This window comes from Indicator indicator, chromosome 5, assembly GCF_027791375.1.
Source record: "Indicator indicator isolate 239-I01 chromosome 5, UM_Iind_1.1, whole genome shotgun sequence".
NCBI classification, from domain to species: Eukaryota; Metazoa; Chordata; class Aves; order Piciformes; family Indicatoridae; genus Indicator; species Indicator indicator.
In genome coordinates, this window is record NC_072014.1 from 40,016,491 (window position 1) to 40,036,572 (window position 20,082).

The window sequence follows — 20,082 nt, forward strand, 5'->3', positions numbered from 1 at the left end:
GGTGGTGCTGGAATGGAACAAATTGCCCAGAGAAGCCTCATTCCTGGAAACATTCCTTCAAAGTCAGGTTGTGGGAGGCTCTGAGCAACCTGCTCTAGTTAAAGATGACCCTGCTCACTGCAAGGGGGTTGGACTAGGTGACCTTTAAAGGTCCCTCCCAACCCAAGACATTCTGATTCTATGACTGCATGATGTTCAAAGCCACAATTCTGAAGAGCAACATTAGAACAAATTTCTATTTGGTTTCTACACCTACTCCACTACTGAGTCAAGTCTGCTGACAACTTTCTCAGCTGGCTGTAAACAAAGTGAAATAAATTCCCATCTACTGAAAAGAGACAAGCTGTGAGTAAGCAAAACCTATTTTAAACCTTATTTCTTACCTGTCTCAAGTTGACATCTATGATCACTTTCTACGGCTGTTCTTCCTCATGTCCCAGTCATGAAAAAGGAAACAAGCCTGAGAACTGAACCTACCTTTTCATGAAAGGCTGTAATTAACCAGAGGTCCACATCAATGCTGGTGCCTCTCTTCTCTGCCCCAATGAACTGCAGGATATTGTCGTGCTTCATGCCAGGCAAGCTGTAAATTTCATATTCATTCTGCCATGACTGTTTGTCCTTGAAAGAAAGAACACACCAAACCAGGTTAACATCACAGTCATCAGAGCAAGAGGTGCTTTCCCTGACAGAACTTTCCTCCTACAATTTGCTAGGCATTTGTAAATCAGCTGGCAAAATGACTAAAACCCTTTTTTTTTTTTCCTGGCAAGACAGGATTTACTACCTAGAGGAAAGGAAATACAATGTAGGCTATTAACACAATGAGGTTGATTATCCTGGGGGCATTGAGTGTGGCCAGCAGGTCAAGGGAGGTTCTCCTCCCCCTCTACTGTGCCCTAGTGAGGCCACAGCTGGAGTCCTGGGTCTAGTTCTGGGCTACCCAGGTCAAGAGAGACAGGGAACTACTGGAGAGAGTCCAGTGGAGACTACAAATATGCTGAGGGGCCTGGAGCATCTCTGTGAGGAGGAAGGGCTGAGAGCCTAAAAAAGAGCAGCCTGACAGGGAATCTTCTCAATGCTCAGCAAGAGCTAAAGAACCTGTGGGAGGCAAGAGGATGGGGCCCAGTGACAGGACAAGGGGCAATGGGCACGAAGTGAACATTAAAAAAACACTTCTACAAATGTTTAGATTAATATTTGTGCCACAAACTACTGAATTTGCATAGAAAAACATGAAAGTCTGTCTTCACCTATATTGGAAAATGATCTGAAAACAATTCCATTTCTTGTAAACAAACATCAACTGCTGAAAACAACCTCAACTATGAGGTATAACCCATGAAAACACAAAGCTGTAGATCAGGATGGGAGCCTGCACAATGCCACACTTCACAACTGCTTTAGTGTGGCTCAAGTTTTGCATTTTATTAGTCTGTGGGAACCCCATAAAGAACCAGAAAGAGGTTTTCCTTAATTAAAAAACAGTGAACAAAGTCTCAGATTTACTGCATGTGGTACTGAGGGCTGAAAGCAGCAGAAGTACATCCCCATTTCTCCTAGAAGAGCAAGAACCTGCAGATGTATTTATCCAGCAGTTGGTTAATCACCAGGAAACAGCAGCACACTGCTCCACCTCGAGCAGCAGTGGGTGTTTTCAATTAATGCAAACTCTACCCTAATGCCACTGTGTATGAGCACTTTGTATACTTCAGCTAGATTGGATCTTAAAATGATGAGCACAATTTTTACTAAAACATGGCTTTCCAGGGGTACTTGCTGGGGATTAAATGTTGTATCACTTAATTGAAGCCTATTTAACTGTCAGAATCACCTTCATAGGTTTGTATTCCAGGATGTTCCTCCTCAGTACAATTTAATTCAAAAAATAACAAATTCTTCTCAATTGAGAAGTGTGTGAGGGCTGCTTAAAACTTATTTCTGCTAAATCTGTCTTTTTATGATTGGGAACATACATAGACGTCACGGAGATTGATTCAGTAATGTGTTGCATTAAAAAAATGCTTTTAATTCAATAAAACCCTACCTGCATGTTTTTTCTCTAGTGTCCCAGCATATATTGAAATAAAAGCCTCTCACTGTGACCAAAAAGCTGGTTTAACATCAAGATATTCCAAATGACACTAAGAACTTCTGCTTACCTGAATGGGGAATATTTTGACTGCCACATACTCATTTAGTAGCTGAGCTTTCCATACACAACCAAATCTTCCCCTGGCTTTCATCTCTAGTAACTGCAAGGGCTTCAAACCCATCAGAGGTGAAGGTGGTGGTGGTCCAGGATCCTGAAAGCAGGTTACAAACAATTAATTTTAGTACTACAACACTAGAAATAAAGTCTTGTAAACTGGAAGAGACTTGTCTTATGGATCCAACCCCCCAGACAAACCAAAAACAAAGCAGGAACTCTTCTGGACAGGAATGGAAAATGAGATTGTAGAACATGCTTGGAATTGGTGTGCAGGAGACAGCATGACAACACCTACAGCACAAACCTGCCTGACCAGGGGGAAAAGCACAGCAGAAACTGAGGACTGAAGACAATCCAGCTTTACTTGTTACTTTGTGAGGGAGAATTCAAATGAGCACCTTGAATACACTGAAGGGTTGTTCTGTATGCTTGATGTGTGACCTGTTCATTCCCTTGGTTCAATGGCCTGGTGACTTGAGTCTACATTGTCACAAAGTCCATCTCCACGTGAGGAACACTGCATCCCTCAGCTGAGACACAGATGTCTACCTCAGCCATGGGGCTGGGGCAGCAGCAAAAAGCTGAAGTGAAACCCCCCACTGTCTGCAGATACTACAAAGAGCTTCAGTTCTCACCATACCAGCACATCTGCACTTCCACAACTCCACTCCTTACTGGGGACCTCAACATGCAGACAGCCCATGCCACTGCAAAGCCCTCCAGTAGGCAGCTAACACTTTTTCATCCAGAAACCACAAAATCACAGTGCAGACATTCACCACAGGCACCCAAACACCATCATCTCCACAGTCAGCCCTCCAACAAAGTCACTACAGGGAATTGCAAGTGCCAGTGGTAGTAGTGGGGGAAGGCAACTGCTAGATCCCAGATGGGATGTGGAGGAGCAGCTGCTTTTAGTGGCCAGCAAGCTTATGGAGACCACAACACACTACCACAAGTCTCCATGTTAGATATGAAAGGAAGACACAAGCATGCAGCTACCACTTTGGTAGCAGGTCGAGGGGTGATGTTTCAAACCAAATGATGGAGATTTTACCTAGACAGAAGACTTTCTTTTACACTAAGGGTGGTGAGACCCCAGCCCAGGTTGCCCAGAGAGGTGGTAGATGCTCCATCCCTGGAACTATTCCAGGTCAGGTTGTTTGGAGTTTTGAGCAACCTTGCTCTAGTTGCAATGCCCCTGCTGACTGCAGGGGGGTTGAACCTTGAAAGGTCCCTTCCAACCCAAACTATTAAATGACATCCACACTGCAGAACACAACAACAAATGCCCAACAAAACCCTGAAGTCCACACTTCCAAAAACCTTCTGAAACATAAACTTGGCTTTTCTCTTTCCCACCCAAGCTGTAATGATGTTTTAGAGAGAAAGAATGGAAAAGTGCAGTGGTTGCTTCTAGAAAACAACTGAGAGCCCTCCATAGTTAAGTATTTGAGCACTTGAGTTAGCAACATCAAAATCTTGTGCATGTTAAAGCCACATTTGCTGAACAACTGCGGGTTTTAAGGATACTTTACTCTGCTGAGAATGGGGACAAGTGCCTCTGTATCCAGCATGAGTTTAAGGGGAGGAATAAATAACCACTCTCTTGTTTCTTATTGAGCAACAAAAGCATCCTTCCAGAAGAACAGGTTTCAGAGACAAATTGCTAGAAATCCTTAAAAGAAGCTGTAACCTAATCCCACAAATTAATAACTGTAAAAGAAAATGCAGTGTTTGAAATTCAAGAACTGGAGACACATTACAATGCTAACCTCAAACAAGTATGAAATCCTTCTGCTCCTGTGACAGTGACAGATGCCTAAAGTCACTCCACAGGAATTGATGGCTTTAAATTGAACAAAACCCACGAAAGAGGAAGTTTAAGAGTTAATTTTAACCTCTCCTGCTGCTTTTCATTCGGTGCCAAAGCTCTTTGTGAGTATTTCAGGCACCAGGGAAATGCTGTCCTCAATTTCTAGTAGTTAGAAGTGAAACTGGAAACAAGAATCCCCAAATTTACTCAGAAAAGCCTACTTGAATTTGTAAGAAACCCATTTATGGTTAAAGATCCTAAGCACCATGCAGCACCTGAGGATTTAATACCAAGTAATCAGACAACTTTTGAAGGTTTTGAACCTAGTGACTTACCTAAAATATGAGAAAGTTTTGTGGGAAGTTAGCCTAAATCTCACTTCAAGTGACCAGAACAACTCCCTTTCCTTTCCACCCCCTCTACCCAAAAAAATCTTCATTTGTAGATGCATAGAAGGGTTTGGGTTGGAAGAGACCTTAAAAAGCACCTGGTTCCAAGTCCTGCATCATGGGCAGGGACACCTTCCACCAAACCAAGATGCTCAAGGCCTCATCCAACCTGGCCTTGAGCATCTCCAGGGAAGGGGCATCCACAACCTCTTTGGGCAACCTGTTCCAGTGTCTCACCACCCACACTAGAATGAATTTCTTCCTAATCTCCAGTCTAGATCCATCCTCATCCAGCTTCAATCCATTCCTTTTTTTGGCTTGCTTAGTTTGTTAACATTCTCTCTCTTGAGGCACACTGTGTGAATCTTCTCTCAACCATCAAGCATATAAACTCGTAGAACTTTTTAAAGAGTTGATTAAAAAAATTAAAAACTAAAAAAACCCAAACCCCAAACCAGCCTCTACCAGAAGAGAGAAGCCAGCAGCTCCTCAGCAAAAAGTGGCCAGCATAAATTTGTGCTTACTCCTTTCAAATTCCACCACATTCCTTTCCATACACCTCAGTTTCTCATTTCCTAGAAAATCCTGGCACCTCAAACCACTTTCCCATTGCCTCACACAGCAACCTCCTGTGGCTCCCTGCACATTTCCCTTTGGTGTTGAAAGATTTCTATGAAGCCAAAACTTCCGGCCTCCTTAGGAAGCAGCAACACTCCACCCACACACACAAACCAAAACAAAGCCTGATTTCAATTCGAAAAGGGCTAATTGCCTCCTGCTAACAGAACCGAAAGAACACTTTCCCAGTTTGTTTCTGATTTATTTTCTCTTCCTGAATGACTTGCAGATCAATGAGCACTCACTCTGCAAGGACAGGTGCTATTTTTAGCCAGGAAACATTCCTCGACAATATTTTCTTGCTCTACTTGTAAGCAAAAATGCTTTAACGTGCCACAGGCAGAATTATTTTTGTAGGGTTTTTGAAAATCATCTCTGTGGCACCGAGGCTGATGATATAATGTGAGTAAAGATAAAGATACTAGTCTCACAGCTGGCCAAAAATAAGGACCTTGCTTCCCATTCCCAAGCCTTCCCCCTTCTCCCTCCCCTTGGGTTTGTTCTGGTTCTTGTTTGACTGCTCAGCAGTCCAAGGCAATAGACAATACTGCCTGAAAGCTTCTCTTGCTTTGTTTTTAAATCAGGTTCATTTCCTGAGAGTTTAGCAAACTGGATCAGCTACCAACATGTGCAGGGGAACACAGAGCACAGCAGGGGGAAGCAGGGCTCTCTCTTTTGGGAATGGTGAGGCAAATGTAGCTTCATCCCAAGAGTTCACTCTTCTCCAAGACTCGCTGTGTCCTAACCCCGGGGCAGTCACATCAGGAACACTCCTGCTGCACCATGAGCTGTACAAGAAGCTGAATCACAGAATGGCTTGAGTTGGAAGGGACTTTAAAGATCACCCAGTTCCAAACCCCCCTGCCATGGGCAGGGACACCTCCCACCAGCCCAGGTTGCTCAAGGCCCACTCAACCCGGCCTAGAACGCTTCCAGACTTGGAGCCTCCACAACTTCCCTGTGCAACCTATTGCAGTGTGTGCCTCACCACCTTCATAGTTAACAGCTTCTTCCTAATGTCCCATCTAAATCTATCCTGCTCTAGTTACAATCTATTGCCCCTAATCCTATCAATGCAAGCCCTTGTAGAAAGTCCCTCTCCAGCTTTCTGGTAGGCCACCTTCAGGCAAGCTGCTATTATAAGGCATCCCTGGAGCCTTCTCTTCTCCAGGCTGAACAGCCCCAACTCTCCCAGCCTATTCTCATAGAAGAGTGCTTCAGTCCTCTGATCATCTCTGGGACCCTTCTCTGGACCCTTTCCAACAGATCCATGTCAAGCAGCTACACTGGCAAAAAGTACTTGAACTGCATCAATTGGGCTTTGCTCATCTTGTAGCACAAAGCCATGGATCATTAGACCCCTAAGTTCAGGTTGTTTGGAGATCTCCTCATAGACATCTAGCTATGTTTTGCACTGTAAGGTTTCCAAATTTCAAGCAGGGCATTTTGATTCTGACTTTTATTGCTGGGAGTTGCAGCCAAGTGTTCAGGTAGTGCATACAGGTCACACCAGGAAGAGAACAGGAAGGAAAATCATCACTAAAGAATGGCAACTTCCAGGAATAGGCTTCCCTCTGTGTCTTCAAGAACGGTTCTTAAGATCAGAGAGAAGCTTAACAAGCACGAAACTACAAGTCTGTTGAAAAAAGACCAACTGAACAGATCAACCTGCCCCATCAGTCTGTCAGCACTTGAGTGCAGCTCCAGACACATCTCAGAGGGCAGCACACTCAGGTGATTCACCATGTACAACAAAGGGCCAAACCCCCCAACTATCCAAGGGTTTTTTTTTTTACATATTTCTCTTTCCTGACTACAAAATACAAACAAGTTCTCAGACCTGCAGGGCACACTCAAGTCATCACTGTTCAATTGTGCAATATTTTCCCTTGGTTACATCTACTCTACAGCTTAAGTTGTGATTACGGTTGACAGCTTCTCATTAGAAGAGTCTGATGACCTGCTTGGCTGGTTCCTTCCTTTCTAGTTGGGAGCTGGATCATTTTCAACCAGATGAGCTGTAAGAGTTAAGATCCAAATCCAGCAAAAAAGGAGTTGGACTTCTTAAGTTTTGTCATGATTCTAAAATGGCCTCTGATTTGTGCCAAACATAGTTTGTTCTAAATGTTTTCACCCCACAAAATGCTCTATTTTATTGCATGTTGCAAACATACTCCCCCTTGTAATATAAACAAAGTAGTCACCCATAGGCAGGATACTTCAGCTTCTTCCCTATCTGGAATAATGGCATTTGAAGCAAAACAGTGACAGAAATCAAAGGAACTTTGATAACCCCTTACAGATGCAAGAAAAGAGCAATCAGAGACCTAGAGAGGCGATGGAAATTGGGCATTCCTATCACAACTTAACTCTTGACCTCTTCAATATCCAACTTAAAAGCCACCTGTCTGAAATCACAGTTTGCAGCTATGTGTAGTCTCACAAAGTTATCAGTATTGTAATACATGTAAAAGTTACTTCTGGCCAGTGAAAGGGTCAAAGCAGAGACTTTATAGTGAAAGAAGTTTATTTTTCTTCAAGGTTCTCTATTCCCCTGAGCTCCTGAACCATGCAAACTCATCACACGTCCCAAAATCACAACACAAAGACCACACACCTCAGACAGTTACAGGCAGTGTACAGGTGGGAAATGACAACAGATACTCTAAGACAGGATGGAATTATGCCCATGGGCGTGCCGTGTCCTCCCAAAGCAACCCACAGCAGTGGGATTTGCAGTCCTTGCTGTCTGGACTAGCTCCACAGTCCAAGACTGGAGGGACCTGCAAAGGCTGTACCCTTACAGAGGGTTAGCTGCACCAGCAACTCACAGATTCAGAGAATGGTTTAAGTTGGAAAGGACCTTAAAGATCATCTAGTTCCAACCCCCCTGCCACGTGCAGGGACACCTTCTAGTAGACCAGGTTGCTCAAGGCCTCATCAACCTGGCCTTGAACACCTCCAGGGAAGGGGGGCATCCCTGACCTCTTTAAGCAACCTGTTCCAACACCTCACCACCCTCACTGTACGCTCACAGCAGAGCCTGTCCCACTGCTCATACCAAGTGGCAGCACCAGGGTGGAAGTGACACAAATGAACTTGTCTGTAGATGAAGAAATACAAAACCAGGTGTATTTCATTATTAATCCCTGCAGACACTTAACTGACAGCCTGAGAAACTAATAAATTTTAAGTAAGCAGCAGATGAAATCTCTATTTATAAACCATACATGCTTACAGCTTTCTTGTCCAAAATGCTGAAAATAAAACGTAATTCATACCAAAACCAACTTCTTACATGTCCACAACAAGTTCCATAACCATGAACAAACATCAAGGCATCTTACCTCAATCATTATATGAAAGGCGTGCTTGGAGAGAGGGGAAAAAAAAACACAGGCAGAAGAAATTACTAGTTAAGAATGGGATGAAAAAACAGCTTAGAAGAAGAGAGAGACAAAATTCAATTGTTTGTGAGAATTAACACCAAAAAATATTAATGGGGACAGCAATACTGTGTGCTACTCAATACTTTCTTGTGCCAACAGAAGATTGTTTAAAACAAAGAAAACAAAATCCATCATTGATGTGTTTGCAAAGAAAAATGGGGGAAGAGAGGGAAGATTATCAGGCTGTTAGCTGAATGTATCTTGGAATTAAACCCAGAGTTGTCCATTATAGGTGTTAAAACAGTTGTCTTAATACAGAGCAATACATAAACACATGCAGAAAAATAAACACCCAAACATAAATTGTGCAAACTTAGCCCTTGCTGTGTGGCAACTCCACAGCAGAGGGCAGTGGTGCATTAGAATTCCCTGCAATTAGCAGCTAGCTGTGGAGAAGGAAAACTTCAATTTAGTCTTAGCAAGAGCTAAACCTTATACATCAACAGCTTACCAGAGGTTAGGTCTCTGTTAGTAAAGATAATGTAACTAGAACAACTGGACTTGAAAACACCATAGCCAGTATATTAGAGGGAGATTACGATATTAAAGATGCTTTCAAACAAGTCCCCTGAGTTTACAGACTAAAAAAAACCTAAGTCCCAGAACATGTTACTGAACTTAAAGCACATTTTCATGACACATGCTTATTTGTGCTCTTTCAGCTCTTCTTTACTGAGCTGTCTTGTTGCCGCCCAAGCAGAGAAATGTTCAAACGACCTTGTTCTTCTCCTGCAACTTTTGCCTCGGCCACTTTCTTTGCCCTTTATTTTTTGATCAGATGCATGTTGCAAGAGCATGAAATTCAGACACTTGAAGTATTCAGCTGCCACATAACAGCAATCATCCTCTTCCTCACCCTTGGTCTTTACATACTTAGGACGCTGCAAAGCATAGGGCCAACAAGAGGCTTTTCTCTGTGCTTGAGAACTGCCTAGCACGCACTTAGTATTGTCTACATAATTAATTATAGAAAGGCTGAAGCATTTCTTGAAAGCTAGATTAGTTGGGAGCCAGATTTATAAATACTGTAATAGAGCTTGCTGCCACTGACAGAGCACTAAAGAGCACTAGGGACAACGGGATCACTCCTTCTCCTCCTCTCACTGTCAGTCAGCAGACCACCAGAGATGAGGACAACACCCAGGGAGTCTAAAGCCAGGATCTGTACAGCCTGCAAATATTTTGGAACACTTCATAAGCAGGGAAAAAAACCACAAGCAACCAAACAATTCAGAGTTAAGAAACCCTCCAACAAATCCTTAAAATAAACTCTGGGTTTTCAGAGTAGCTGCTCATCTTCACCTTCAAATCTGTGGGCTGGAGGATCCTATCTGATCACAGCTATTCCATGTGTGCTTGGAGAAATTCTATGGTGCTGCAGCATCAACTCCACAAACCATGAGCACAGCTACTGAAAGAAGTTCCTCTTCCAAGCCCCTCATGTTCCTTTGCCCAAAAGAGCAGCCAAGTAAAATAAAAGTATTTTTCAACTGATAGGGAACAGCTACTGAACAGCCAAGAGAAATCTCTGCGTGCTCACACTCCTGCTAACTCAAGTAGTCCAAGAACAGAAGTAGCTTAAAAAGCACTGCTGGTATGAAATAGTCATTCAACAACTATCTTTCCTCTAGCTGTAAAAAAATTTATTAGTCATTTTTTCAGGCCTATTTGCTATTAAAATTCTCCAGCTGCTGAGAATTAGGTAAATTCCACAGAAATAAGGAAAAAAAATACATTAATCCAACCTTTTTGCTCTCAATATAATGAGAAACTGCAAAGAAAACTGAGAAATAGGAGTTGTCTCCAATGTCTCTCTCTGTTCCTTAAGGGGATCACCTCCCCCCAAACACTAATAAATTAGCCATGCAGTAAATATTTTAGAGAGATTTCTGCACATTATAGACCCATCTGGTTTTAAAATCATTCTCCTTCCCTTCAGACCAGTGCCCACCACCTCTGGGTGGTCAGCAGAAGTCCAAGTATCACCAGGTTAGTACAGAAAGGCAAATATTTGCTTTCTTATTTCAGGAATTGATACAACTCTTAAGATAAAACCTGGGAGAAATTAGTTCCCCTCCAAAACAGCCACAATGTACACACAAATGTATATAAACTGCTTTCCTATTACTACTGCCTGAAAATGACTCGAAAAGGTTTTATCAGGGAGTAGGGAAATGATTGAGATGTTTGTAACCAATGAAACAAAAAAACCCTGTGGTTTCTTCCAAAGTGTGGGCTACCCACAACCACATTGTGCATGTCACAAGAAAATTTGTAAACACGGTGCTAAAAATTGTTGTACTACAAAGTTATTGTGCTGATTCCTTCATCTATTCCTAACTAGTACCTTAAATTCACCCACAGTCCTTCAAATCTCTTTGGACAACAAAAGATGAAATTAATTCTTTTATTAATACCCTGTGAAATGTGTCACTTGGATCCACTTGGTGATATAAAAGATCACTTAGAAGACATCAGTCTAAAACCTTCAGGAGAGCACATCTGGTGATGTGCAGCAAAGTGGACTTCCTTGTGGAAATTAAAGCTCCTTGAAGGCAGAGAACCTGATTGCAGACTTCACCAAGCTCAGTATTTCTGCCTTCCTAGGAAGGTTCCAAAGCACTAAGTCTATAATCTAAATGTGCCCTTGATAATGTAGATTTTGAATATTACTATTTACAATGAATGAAAAAGAGAAATAAAGTCTTCAAAGTAAATTAAACAGAGTGCTCTAAAAGCCTTCAGTGTCTCATCAGTTCTTAAATGCATGGATGCCAACATTTATGAGAGTAAGACACAGAGTTCTGCCTATGTCCAGCGTTACCACTCTTCTTGCCCCAGCTTCTCAGACCCACAGGCCTCATCCTAAAACTAAACCAACTTTTTAATCATAGAATGGTTTGGGTTGTAAGGGACCCCCCCAAACGTCATCTAGTCCAACACCCCTGCAGTCAGCAGGCCAGCCTCCCTTAGATCAGATTGCCCAGGGCCTTGTTGAGCCTCACCTTGAATATCTCCAGGGATGGGGCCTCGACCACCTCTCTGGGAAACCTGTCTCAGCATTCCACCATCTTCATGGTAAAGAACTTCCTACTAACACCCAGCCTAAATCTTCTCTAACTGCAAACCATTGCCCCTTGTCCTATCACTGCAAGCCTTTGGAAACAGTCCATCTGCAGCTTTCTTGTAGACCCCCTTCAGGTCACTATTAGATCTCCCCAGAGCCTTCTCTTCTCCAGGCTGAACAACCCCAGCTCCCTCAGCCTGTCCTCATGTAAGAGCTGCTCCACCCCATAATATTTTCATGGCCCTCCTCTGGACCTGCTCCATCAGATCCATGTCCTTCTTGTGTTGAGGGCTCCAGAGCTGGACAGAATACTCCAGGCAATAAGCCAGAAGTAAGAGCAGAGTTTTGAAAGCACACAGTTTACAAGAGAAGCTCTGCCTGAATCAAGGCAAAAGCACTAAAGTAACTTGAAGTTCACTACAGAAATACATTTGAAACTGGTTTTTAATTGTGCTTTAATTACAAAGCTTCAGGCTGCCATTCAGGATAAGTGACCCTAAATCTGGGTTTGTATTTTCTTACCTCTTGAAGATTTAAATAAATAAAGCTGCATTTATGGTTTCTTTAAACTGAGACAACTCATTCTGAAAGCAAATTGAGGCTTCAGGAAGCACTTTAAAAGAAACTTTTTTTTTTCCCCCCAAAATCTATCATGATTTAGAACCAAAGTTCTGGATGTCTGGTTGCATATTGAGTAACTGAACAAGCACATATCACTAGGTACTTGCTGCTCTACTGTTTGTCCTAAAAATTCTTCCCTCAGTTAAAGACTTCTCAAGGAACTACTTGTATTATAATTGCCCATGAATTCTAAAGGAAAGAAAACAGAGGCACAGTCACAAGCTATTTACCTACTGCACACTAAGGACTCCTTATCTGTAACAACTTTCCAACTGCATTCTCAGCATCTCTGTACTTGTTGTTTCTTCTCCTTTACACAGCCTCACAGTACTACAATTAAAGGACAGCACCAAGACCTTTCTCCTGCCATCATTCCATTGGAATCAGTTATGGAAGAAATCCTCACTCGTCCTGAAGATATAAAATGAGGTACCAGAGAATGTGAAATCTGCACACATAAGGCAGTCCAAAGCTTGAGATCATGCAGCTACTCCTTTTTAATCCCAAAACTGCCACCCATTATATGTTAATCATTCATTAACTACTGATAGGGACCTTAACTCCTTCCTAGCCAGCCACAAGCTCTGACTCAGTCTTCATTTATTTTTAATCCCTCCTCTTTCTCAGCTTTCTAGCTTTTCTTTGTGGATCAATCATTTTCCCCATTTCATACAAGCAGCTAGCTTCTCCTCCACAGATTTTTCAAATAGCTATTAATCTTCCCAGGTTTGGAATAAGCCATTATGAAAAATCCTCTCCCTTTCTTAGCCCTCATTTTTCAACTGTTGTAATGTTTCTATTAAAATACCTACAACAACAAGAAGGAAAAAAATGTGACTGGAAGACAGAAATGGAAAATCCTGAACCCTTGATTTAGTTTCTTCATTCTTCCTCAGCAGCCAACCGATTTTCCTAGAGTAACAAAGGGATAAAGACCATCCCAGATATTTTAAGACCACCAGGTCGATTAGTTGGTGTGCTGAAAGTTAAAGAATAAAACCCAATAAATCAAACCTTTTCCAATGCCACCCATAAAATTTTTCCTGTTACTATTTACTTTTATGTGTTTGTGTGTTTTTAAAACAAACCAAGTTACACACACACTCACCAAATTCCTTGGCACAGGTCTGGTGGGTTAGACCACAGGTCTGAGGTTTAAAACTGCAGCAAAAAGCAGCCCTTGTTTTGTTTTATGTTCTTTTCCTCACTTTCCAACAGAGAGTTTGTTTTTTCCACTGCCACACACGCAGTCAGACCTCCAGTTCAGAGTATGTCTTACATCTGCCACTGCTAGAGATAGCTCTTCTTCACCTTTATTCAGCTCATGTTACCTGGTTGCTGCATTCAATTTTGATTTCTTACAGCTGAAACTGAAATATCAGACCCATGATATAGCTACAAAGACCTATTCATACTTGAGGGTCTTCAGGAAAAGGCACACTGAAGAAAAGACTATCGTGGTAATGAAGGAAACCAAAAATCAGACAACACTTATTAATGGTCAAAAAGATTTTTGAGACCAGAGGACTGACAACATCAATACCTCTTCACATTTGAGATGTATACCTCAGTATGCTCAGTTCACAGGGCATGTGACTGAAGATAAGGGATGTTGTCCATATATATAGGACCAATGAGGTTCATCCACATGGGGTTAAAGAAGCCCAACCTACCAAACAAACAAAAAACCTCACACAAACCCCCAGCAAACCCAAACCAGCAAACAATTAAGCACATAAAAGATTTTTGTGCTAAATACAGGAAATATTGGGTGAAATGCTTCAAGGAAGTGATATATGGCCACAAGTCACACAGCTTTGGTTTGGATATTAGAAGAAACTTTTCCCCTGAAAGGGTTCTCAATCACTGGAACAGGCTGCTCAGGGAGATGTTTGAAAGAGGCAGAGATGTGGTGCTGAGGGACACAGCTTGGCATCAGACTTGGTACAGTTAGAAAATGGTTGGACTCAGTAATCTTACAGGTCTTCTCCAACCAAAAGGATGATTCTATTCCAGATTAAAAGCAGAAGATGTAGTCATACTTTTCATATGCAATCCTCCTCTCTGAGGAAGGAATGGCAATTCCTTTCCAAAGAATTCAGTTCCAAGCTTGCTTTTATGGACACTAACAGGCAGCAGCAGTGGGATCTGTCCATGCCAAGTCTTTAAATTCTCTGGTTAACACCAAACAGGCCTAGATCAGGGCTTCCTTGAGCTCAGTCATTAAAAACATGAAGCATCTTTGACCCGAGCGATTCGAAATGTTTCAGAAGAAAGCACAAAAATAGGTTATGAAGAAAAATGACATTATGTGAATCTGCAAAGCTTTTTTTTTTTTCCTCAACCCTCTCAACATATGACTCTGTTTTTAAAACCACCACAAAACCAAAAAAGCAACTCTGTGATCCAGTAAGATATTCATAACTTGGGCACTCAACAAAAAGTACAAGAGGTTAATGTGTCTTAGCACAGTATGGATGTAAAATGCTTGGAGCCACAGCTCTGTGAACTGATAAAACCCAAAAGTGTTGCTTGTGTCAAGTTATGCCATAAAATAGGTTATGGTCCTATCTATCAGATGACAGAGTGGTAACACCACAGTTGCAATTAGCATTGACTGACAACTCTGGCCCAAGCTCAAGAGATGTAAAAGTTAAATGAGCAAAACATATCAACTCCTTGCCATCCACATTCATAGTTCTGCTGGGAATATTAGCAGGACGCTGCGGGGAGATCTCAGCTGCATCTCGTTTGGGAGCGAAAACCTTTGTGTGCATAGACAGTGCTGCTTCATTTTCAGTGTACCTGGTGCCCCTGAGTGAAAATTAACTGGGGGAGAGTAATTCTCTGTGAAAACCAGACAGAATCAAGTATTTAAAACACGCATACAGTTTTTGGATAGTCTGATCAGCCATATGAATAGATGTTTGCTGCCTGATTAAATCAGTGATAAATAAGAAAATGAAATAGTTCCTTCAAGCCCTTTTGCATACACACAGATGTATTTAGCAAACTGCATGCCTTAATAACTCATTTAAGAAGCTAAAGAGTGACAGATTTTATACAATTTGACAGCTTTAACTAGACAGCACCCCACACAATCAAGTGAGGCATGCTGCTAACAGCGTAAACAAGAGGCAAAGAAGTAGGGAAACTAGGACTAACGGAGCAGCAGGAGCAAAGACAGGTCCACCTGGAAGTCAGGACTAATGGAGCAGCAGGAGCAAAGCCAGGTCCACCTGGGAACACTCAGCTCTGCTGTGACCATGTTAAAAACATCTCTCAGGATGCCCTGAGCACTTTTGATTCAGATACTGGCAAGAATCACCTCAGCATCTACCTGCTCTAGTAACCTCCTCCATTTCTCTACCCAAATATCTGAAAAGAAAGCAGGAACCAAATACCTAAAGAGCAAACAGAAATATCTACTGCTTTCCAGTCTTAAATCAAGCTTGCGAACCAATTCTGCTTTGTGAAATTTAAAAATTATTATCTGCCCAGTCAGAGGGAAGATAAAATTCAGTTAATCCACGTGGCTGTGACCCGAGCTGGGGTTGTGTGGAACTGCCTGCCTGATCCATGCATGGACCGTGAAACGATTTCACTTTCAAAAGAAAATGAAGCTGTTTGCAATTTCTCAGATGTTTGTCCTCTAGATTCCACCACAGGTTCAAAATTGTCTTCCAGCAAATTGCATCCTTTGTCTGAAATATTCCAAACAATTTCTTTCTCTTTTGCTCTCTCATTTTTTATTTACTTATCTCTTCTAATTCTTCCACAATTTCTCATTCTTTGGAGTTTCTTCATTTTCATCTTTTGCATATTCCTCATCTCTCCTTTAATTTTCACTGACAGAAAGATTAGTCCCAGGGCATGCTGCACCTCAGCATTCCCATTGCCTCCTGGGAATAAACTGGGTAAAGTGAGATAACCTTTATCTGCATTCTCACACAGAGAAATCCCTGTTTTCTAGTGAGCATCTACTATACAGCTGACCTAGCCATTCTACCATTTGCCAGAGAAAGATTTAGAAAAGAATCCATTAGCCCACACACTCTCCTCATTCTCTAATGATTAAAAATAATATTAAATATGTTAATTTCAGAAGTATTTAAATGTTTGTTTGGGGATTGTAAAAATCACTAATCATAGAATCAACCAGGTTGGAAGAGACCTCCAAGATCATCCAGTCCAACCTATCACCCAGCCCTATCCAATCAACCAGACCATGGCACTAAGTGCCTCATCCAGGCTTCTTTTGAACATCTCCAGGGACAGCGACTCCACTACCTCCCTGGGCAGCACATTCCTATAGGCAATAGATCTCTCTGTGAAGAACTTCCTCTTAATATTCAGCCTATACCTCTCCTGGCACAGCTTGAGACTATGTCTCCTCGTTCTGTTGCTGCTGGTTGCTTGGGAGAAGAGACCAATCCCCATCTGGCTACAACCTCCCTTCAGGTAGTTGTAGACAGCAATGAGGTCTCCCCTGAGCCTCCTCTTCTCCAGGCTGAACACCCCCAGCTCCCTCAGCCTCTCTCCATGGAGCTTGCGTTCCCTCTTCTCCTGCCTCCTCTGCCTCCTGTTCAAGTCAGCTCCCAGCAAACAGAAAGTGGGAAATACTGCTCTGTTGCATATGGGAGAATATTCATCCATCCCATTTCCATAAGAATTTCATTTCTTGTTTCAAGCAGAAGTAGCTTTTCCTGACTTTCCACATCAAACCTTAATGCCTATTCACCACAAGATAAGAAAATGTTATTACACCATAACTAGCTCAAGCGCCAACATATACTTACACCAACAGATATCATCTGAGCATTAACAAAACAGGTCATTACCCTATTTATTAAAAATTTATGACGTGTCCACTCCTGTACCAAACATAAACCATGCAAGAAGAGAACTGCAATAAAAAGAAGGAAGAATATCAACATTCAGGTTCTTGATCGCGCTCGGATTTAACATTTGCTTCCTTTTTGATCATTTTATCCTGTATCTATTTCATTCTTTCAAGTCTAGGAAGGAAATCACATGCTGCAATTACTCACACAACGAGGAGTTATGAATTTGATCTTACAGTGCAGACTTCTAGGTTGATGCAAAATCCCAAATACATAAAAAACTCCGAGATGGATGAAATAATTATGCTAACAGATTGCCTGAAGTTTGAGGATCTGCAATACTTTCTGCAAGGACAGGAAACATACTTTTTTCCTCTAAATTATGTTCTATTCATTTGGCAAGAACATATGCTCACTGCTTCCCCTCAAATTTTACTTATCTATTACTATGAAACTGAAACCAAAACCATTTTGTCAACCACACACAATACTGCTTCCTGGAACAGCCCTGAAACCACACAGTGACACCGAAGGTATCACAGAAGCTGGAAGAACAAATACCTGGAAATCCTTCTTAAATGCAGTCCTACCAAACCCAACAACTGTTTTAAATGTATTTAATCATAAATTAACCATATCATCACTACATGCAAGGCAATGCATTCTGAGTGGTCACTGCACTGAGTTAGGAAGCTGAAGCTCAGTTCCTAAGGTCTGTGAACCTGGGCTCGTTGCCATCTTCATTTTCACCACTGCATTTTGTTCCTTTCCTACTTTAGTCTGAAGAATCTGTCATCTTAACTCTTTTCATAAAGGCCTTCTAATCTCAATTAAATCTCTAGACATCACTGAAGGAAGAGGGATTCCAGTATTACATTAATTGCACCTACAGAATCAACAGGAGCTTGAGAACAGGAGGAACCAGCCACATTCAGGTTTGTTTTTGATGCAAAGCAGCCAATTTCAAATCTGGAGGCCACAACCTCGTAATATTTTGTAAGTAAAACATAAACACTGCTTAAACTGAGACATTTTAAGACAAAACACAAAACGTATAAACAAGGAAGAGGAAAAAGATGAGGCCATCAGCTGAGCTAAGCCCTAGAACTATGCTTCAACAGAAGATTTTCTTTATGTGCCTTTTAACTGGTACCTGTTCTCAGTTCTGTGCTTTTTAATAGCTAAAGTTCTCCTAGCTCCTGGTTTCTATTCACTACAAATTTCCATCATGAGCTGGCATCTCTCCTTCATTTTTATCGTAAACTAAGCACTATAAAAAGCTCGAGTTGAGTACAGATGCACACGACTTTCAGACAGATAGTCCTTTTAACTAGGTGGGAATACAAACTTCCCACAGCTGTCCACCAATGCTGCACCTTCACCAACTGAAGCTTTACATTTCATTTCTCTCCTCCCACACACATGAGTATTAAAAAAATTAAGTAGTTGTTCACACATTCATCAAACACCAATTAAGGGAGATAAGGCTATTTAAGTAAAGCTTCATCTCTCTGCTCTTCCATCTAGCATGCATCAGCACCTCTAAGCCAGGAAAACAACAGAAGACTTAGCCATGTGACAGATGACCACCCCATTCTCTCCCCTTCAGAACATGGTTTTCCTAGTCAAAAATTCCTAAATCATAAATGAAGCAACTTACTTGGGTTGGAACAAGTACTGGAGGATACGCCAGCTTGTGGTGTCTGTACATCCAAAAGGAAAAAAGCACGATCACTGCAATTCCCATTATAGGCACCAATGAATACAGCAAGGTATTGAACAGAGGTGGCTTAGGTGTAACAGGATTGGAAGTTGCTGAAGGAAAAACAAAATTAAAGAAACAGCTTTCAGAAAACAAAAACCATTCTGTGCTTTTAGCGGCCAGCGTCCTGATTTTCTAAACCAGGTTGACAACAGCTGATTAAGTTTTGTACTCGAATATAAAGAGACATTTAAAAGGCAGCATTTTGGAGAGCACAGAAATAACTTTCATCCTCACATTTACACACCAGCACATGACTTTTTTGTGCTTCTAAACTCTGCCTATCTAAAGCATGTCAGAGGTGTTTGTATGTTATAGAGATTGCAAGAATGCCATGAAAGAAGAATCAATAGAGAGGTTTATTCTTTGGAATGTATAGCATAGGATGTCATTAATCAGTCAAACAGGGCAGACAAAAACTGCCAACATTTCTATGCATTGGAAGTGATGAAGGTAAAAATCTCCCTAGCTGAAGACACTTCCATACAGCCTCCAGAAAGACTCCAGAAGACTTGCTCCTGAAGCATTTGGCACAGACCCTTGCAGCGAAAGAGGTTTCATGCATTTGAAGAAGGTCAGTGATTGCCTTAGCAGCATCACCCATAAAAATGACAAGAATACCTCTCGGGTCAACCAAAGCTATTTTCATCTCATAGAAAATGTTATTTAATTTCATAAACAACTTCCTCTGGCTATTTGGTACACAAGACATTTGCTGTTTGCAGTTCAGTTATTAACATTATTCAGTTTTCCAGCAAAGATTAGATTCTTGACTGGAAGAAGATATGCAAGAATAATCAAATCATCTTTTAGCTATTGGTTTTTAAAACAATTATTGGTTAAGCCTGGCAATGTGATTTTCTTTGTAACCTGGGAGGAAATTTTTCCCCCCTTTTTAAAAGGTTACTGTGTCAATTTAGAAAGGAACCCGAAGGTCCAATTAAAGAAATAGTGAGAGCATTGTTTCCAGAGGAAGAGCATTCATAGGCTGGCTCAGGCATAGAAGGGTGACCTGGCCTCTAGCACAACGATTTATAGATGGAAGTTTAACTATATAATTAAGGTAAGATTTGAGAATACCTTCTGTATCTTAAAAGAGCCAATTATTTGGGATTATCCTTCCTTCTCACCCTTAGAAAAGAGCTGAAGTATTTGTTTTTTCTACTTAAATTACTTGTAGTTCAGAGACTTTCCAGAAATGGAAAAACTGACTGGCCATTTTCTAGGCTATCTTGATGTGAGCACACAGAGTACACTATCACCTGGGGATCAGAAACCTTCTGGTAGCAAAAACTGACACCACC

At 41.5% G+C, this 20,082-nt stretch overlaps 1 protein-coding gene across 2 annotated transcripts in view; it reads right to left on the bottom strand.

Annotated features, from left to right (window-relative positions):
- ACVR2A (activin A receptor type 2A) overlaps window positions 1-20,082 on the bottom strand; it is a 69,972-nt gene that overhangs the window by 9,880 nt on the left and 40,010 nt on the right. The window contains exons 3-6 of one of the 2 annotated variants that reach the window (XM_054380909.1): window positions 18,695-18,831; window positions 7,413-7,427; window positions 2,163-2,306; window positions 478-621 (exon numbers count right to left, since the gene is read on the bottom strand). In XM_054380909.1, the coding sequence (XP_054236884.1) occupies window positions 478-621; window positions 2,163-2,306; window positions 7,413-7,427; window positions 18,695-18,831 (440 nt within the window). Of the gene's footprint in view, window positions 1-477; window positions 622-2,162; window positions 2,307-7,412; window positions 7,428-18,676; window positions 18,832-20,082 lie in introns of both variants that reach the window. The other variant, XM_054380908.1, reaches the window with a different exon arrangement.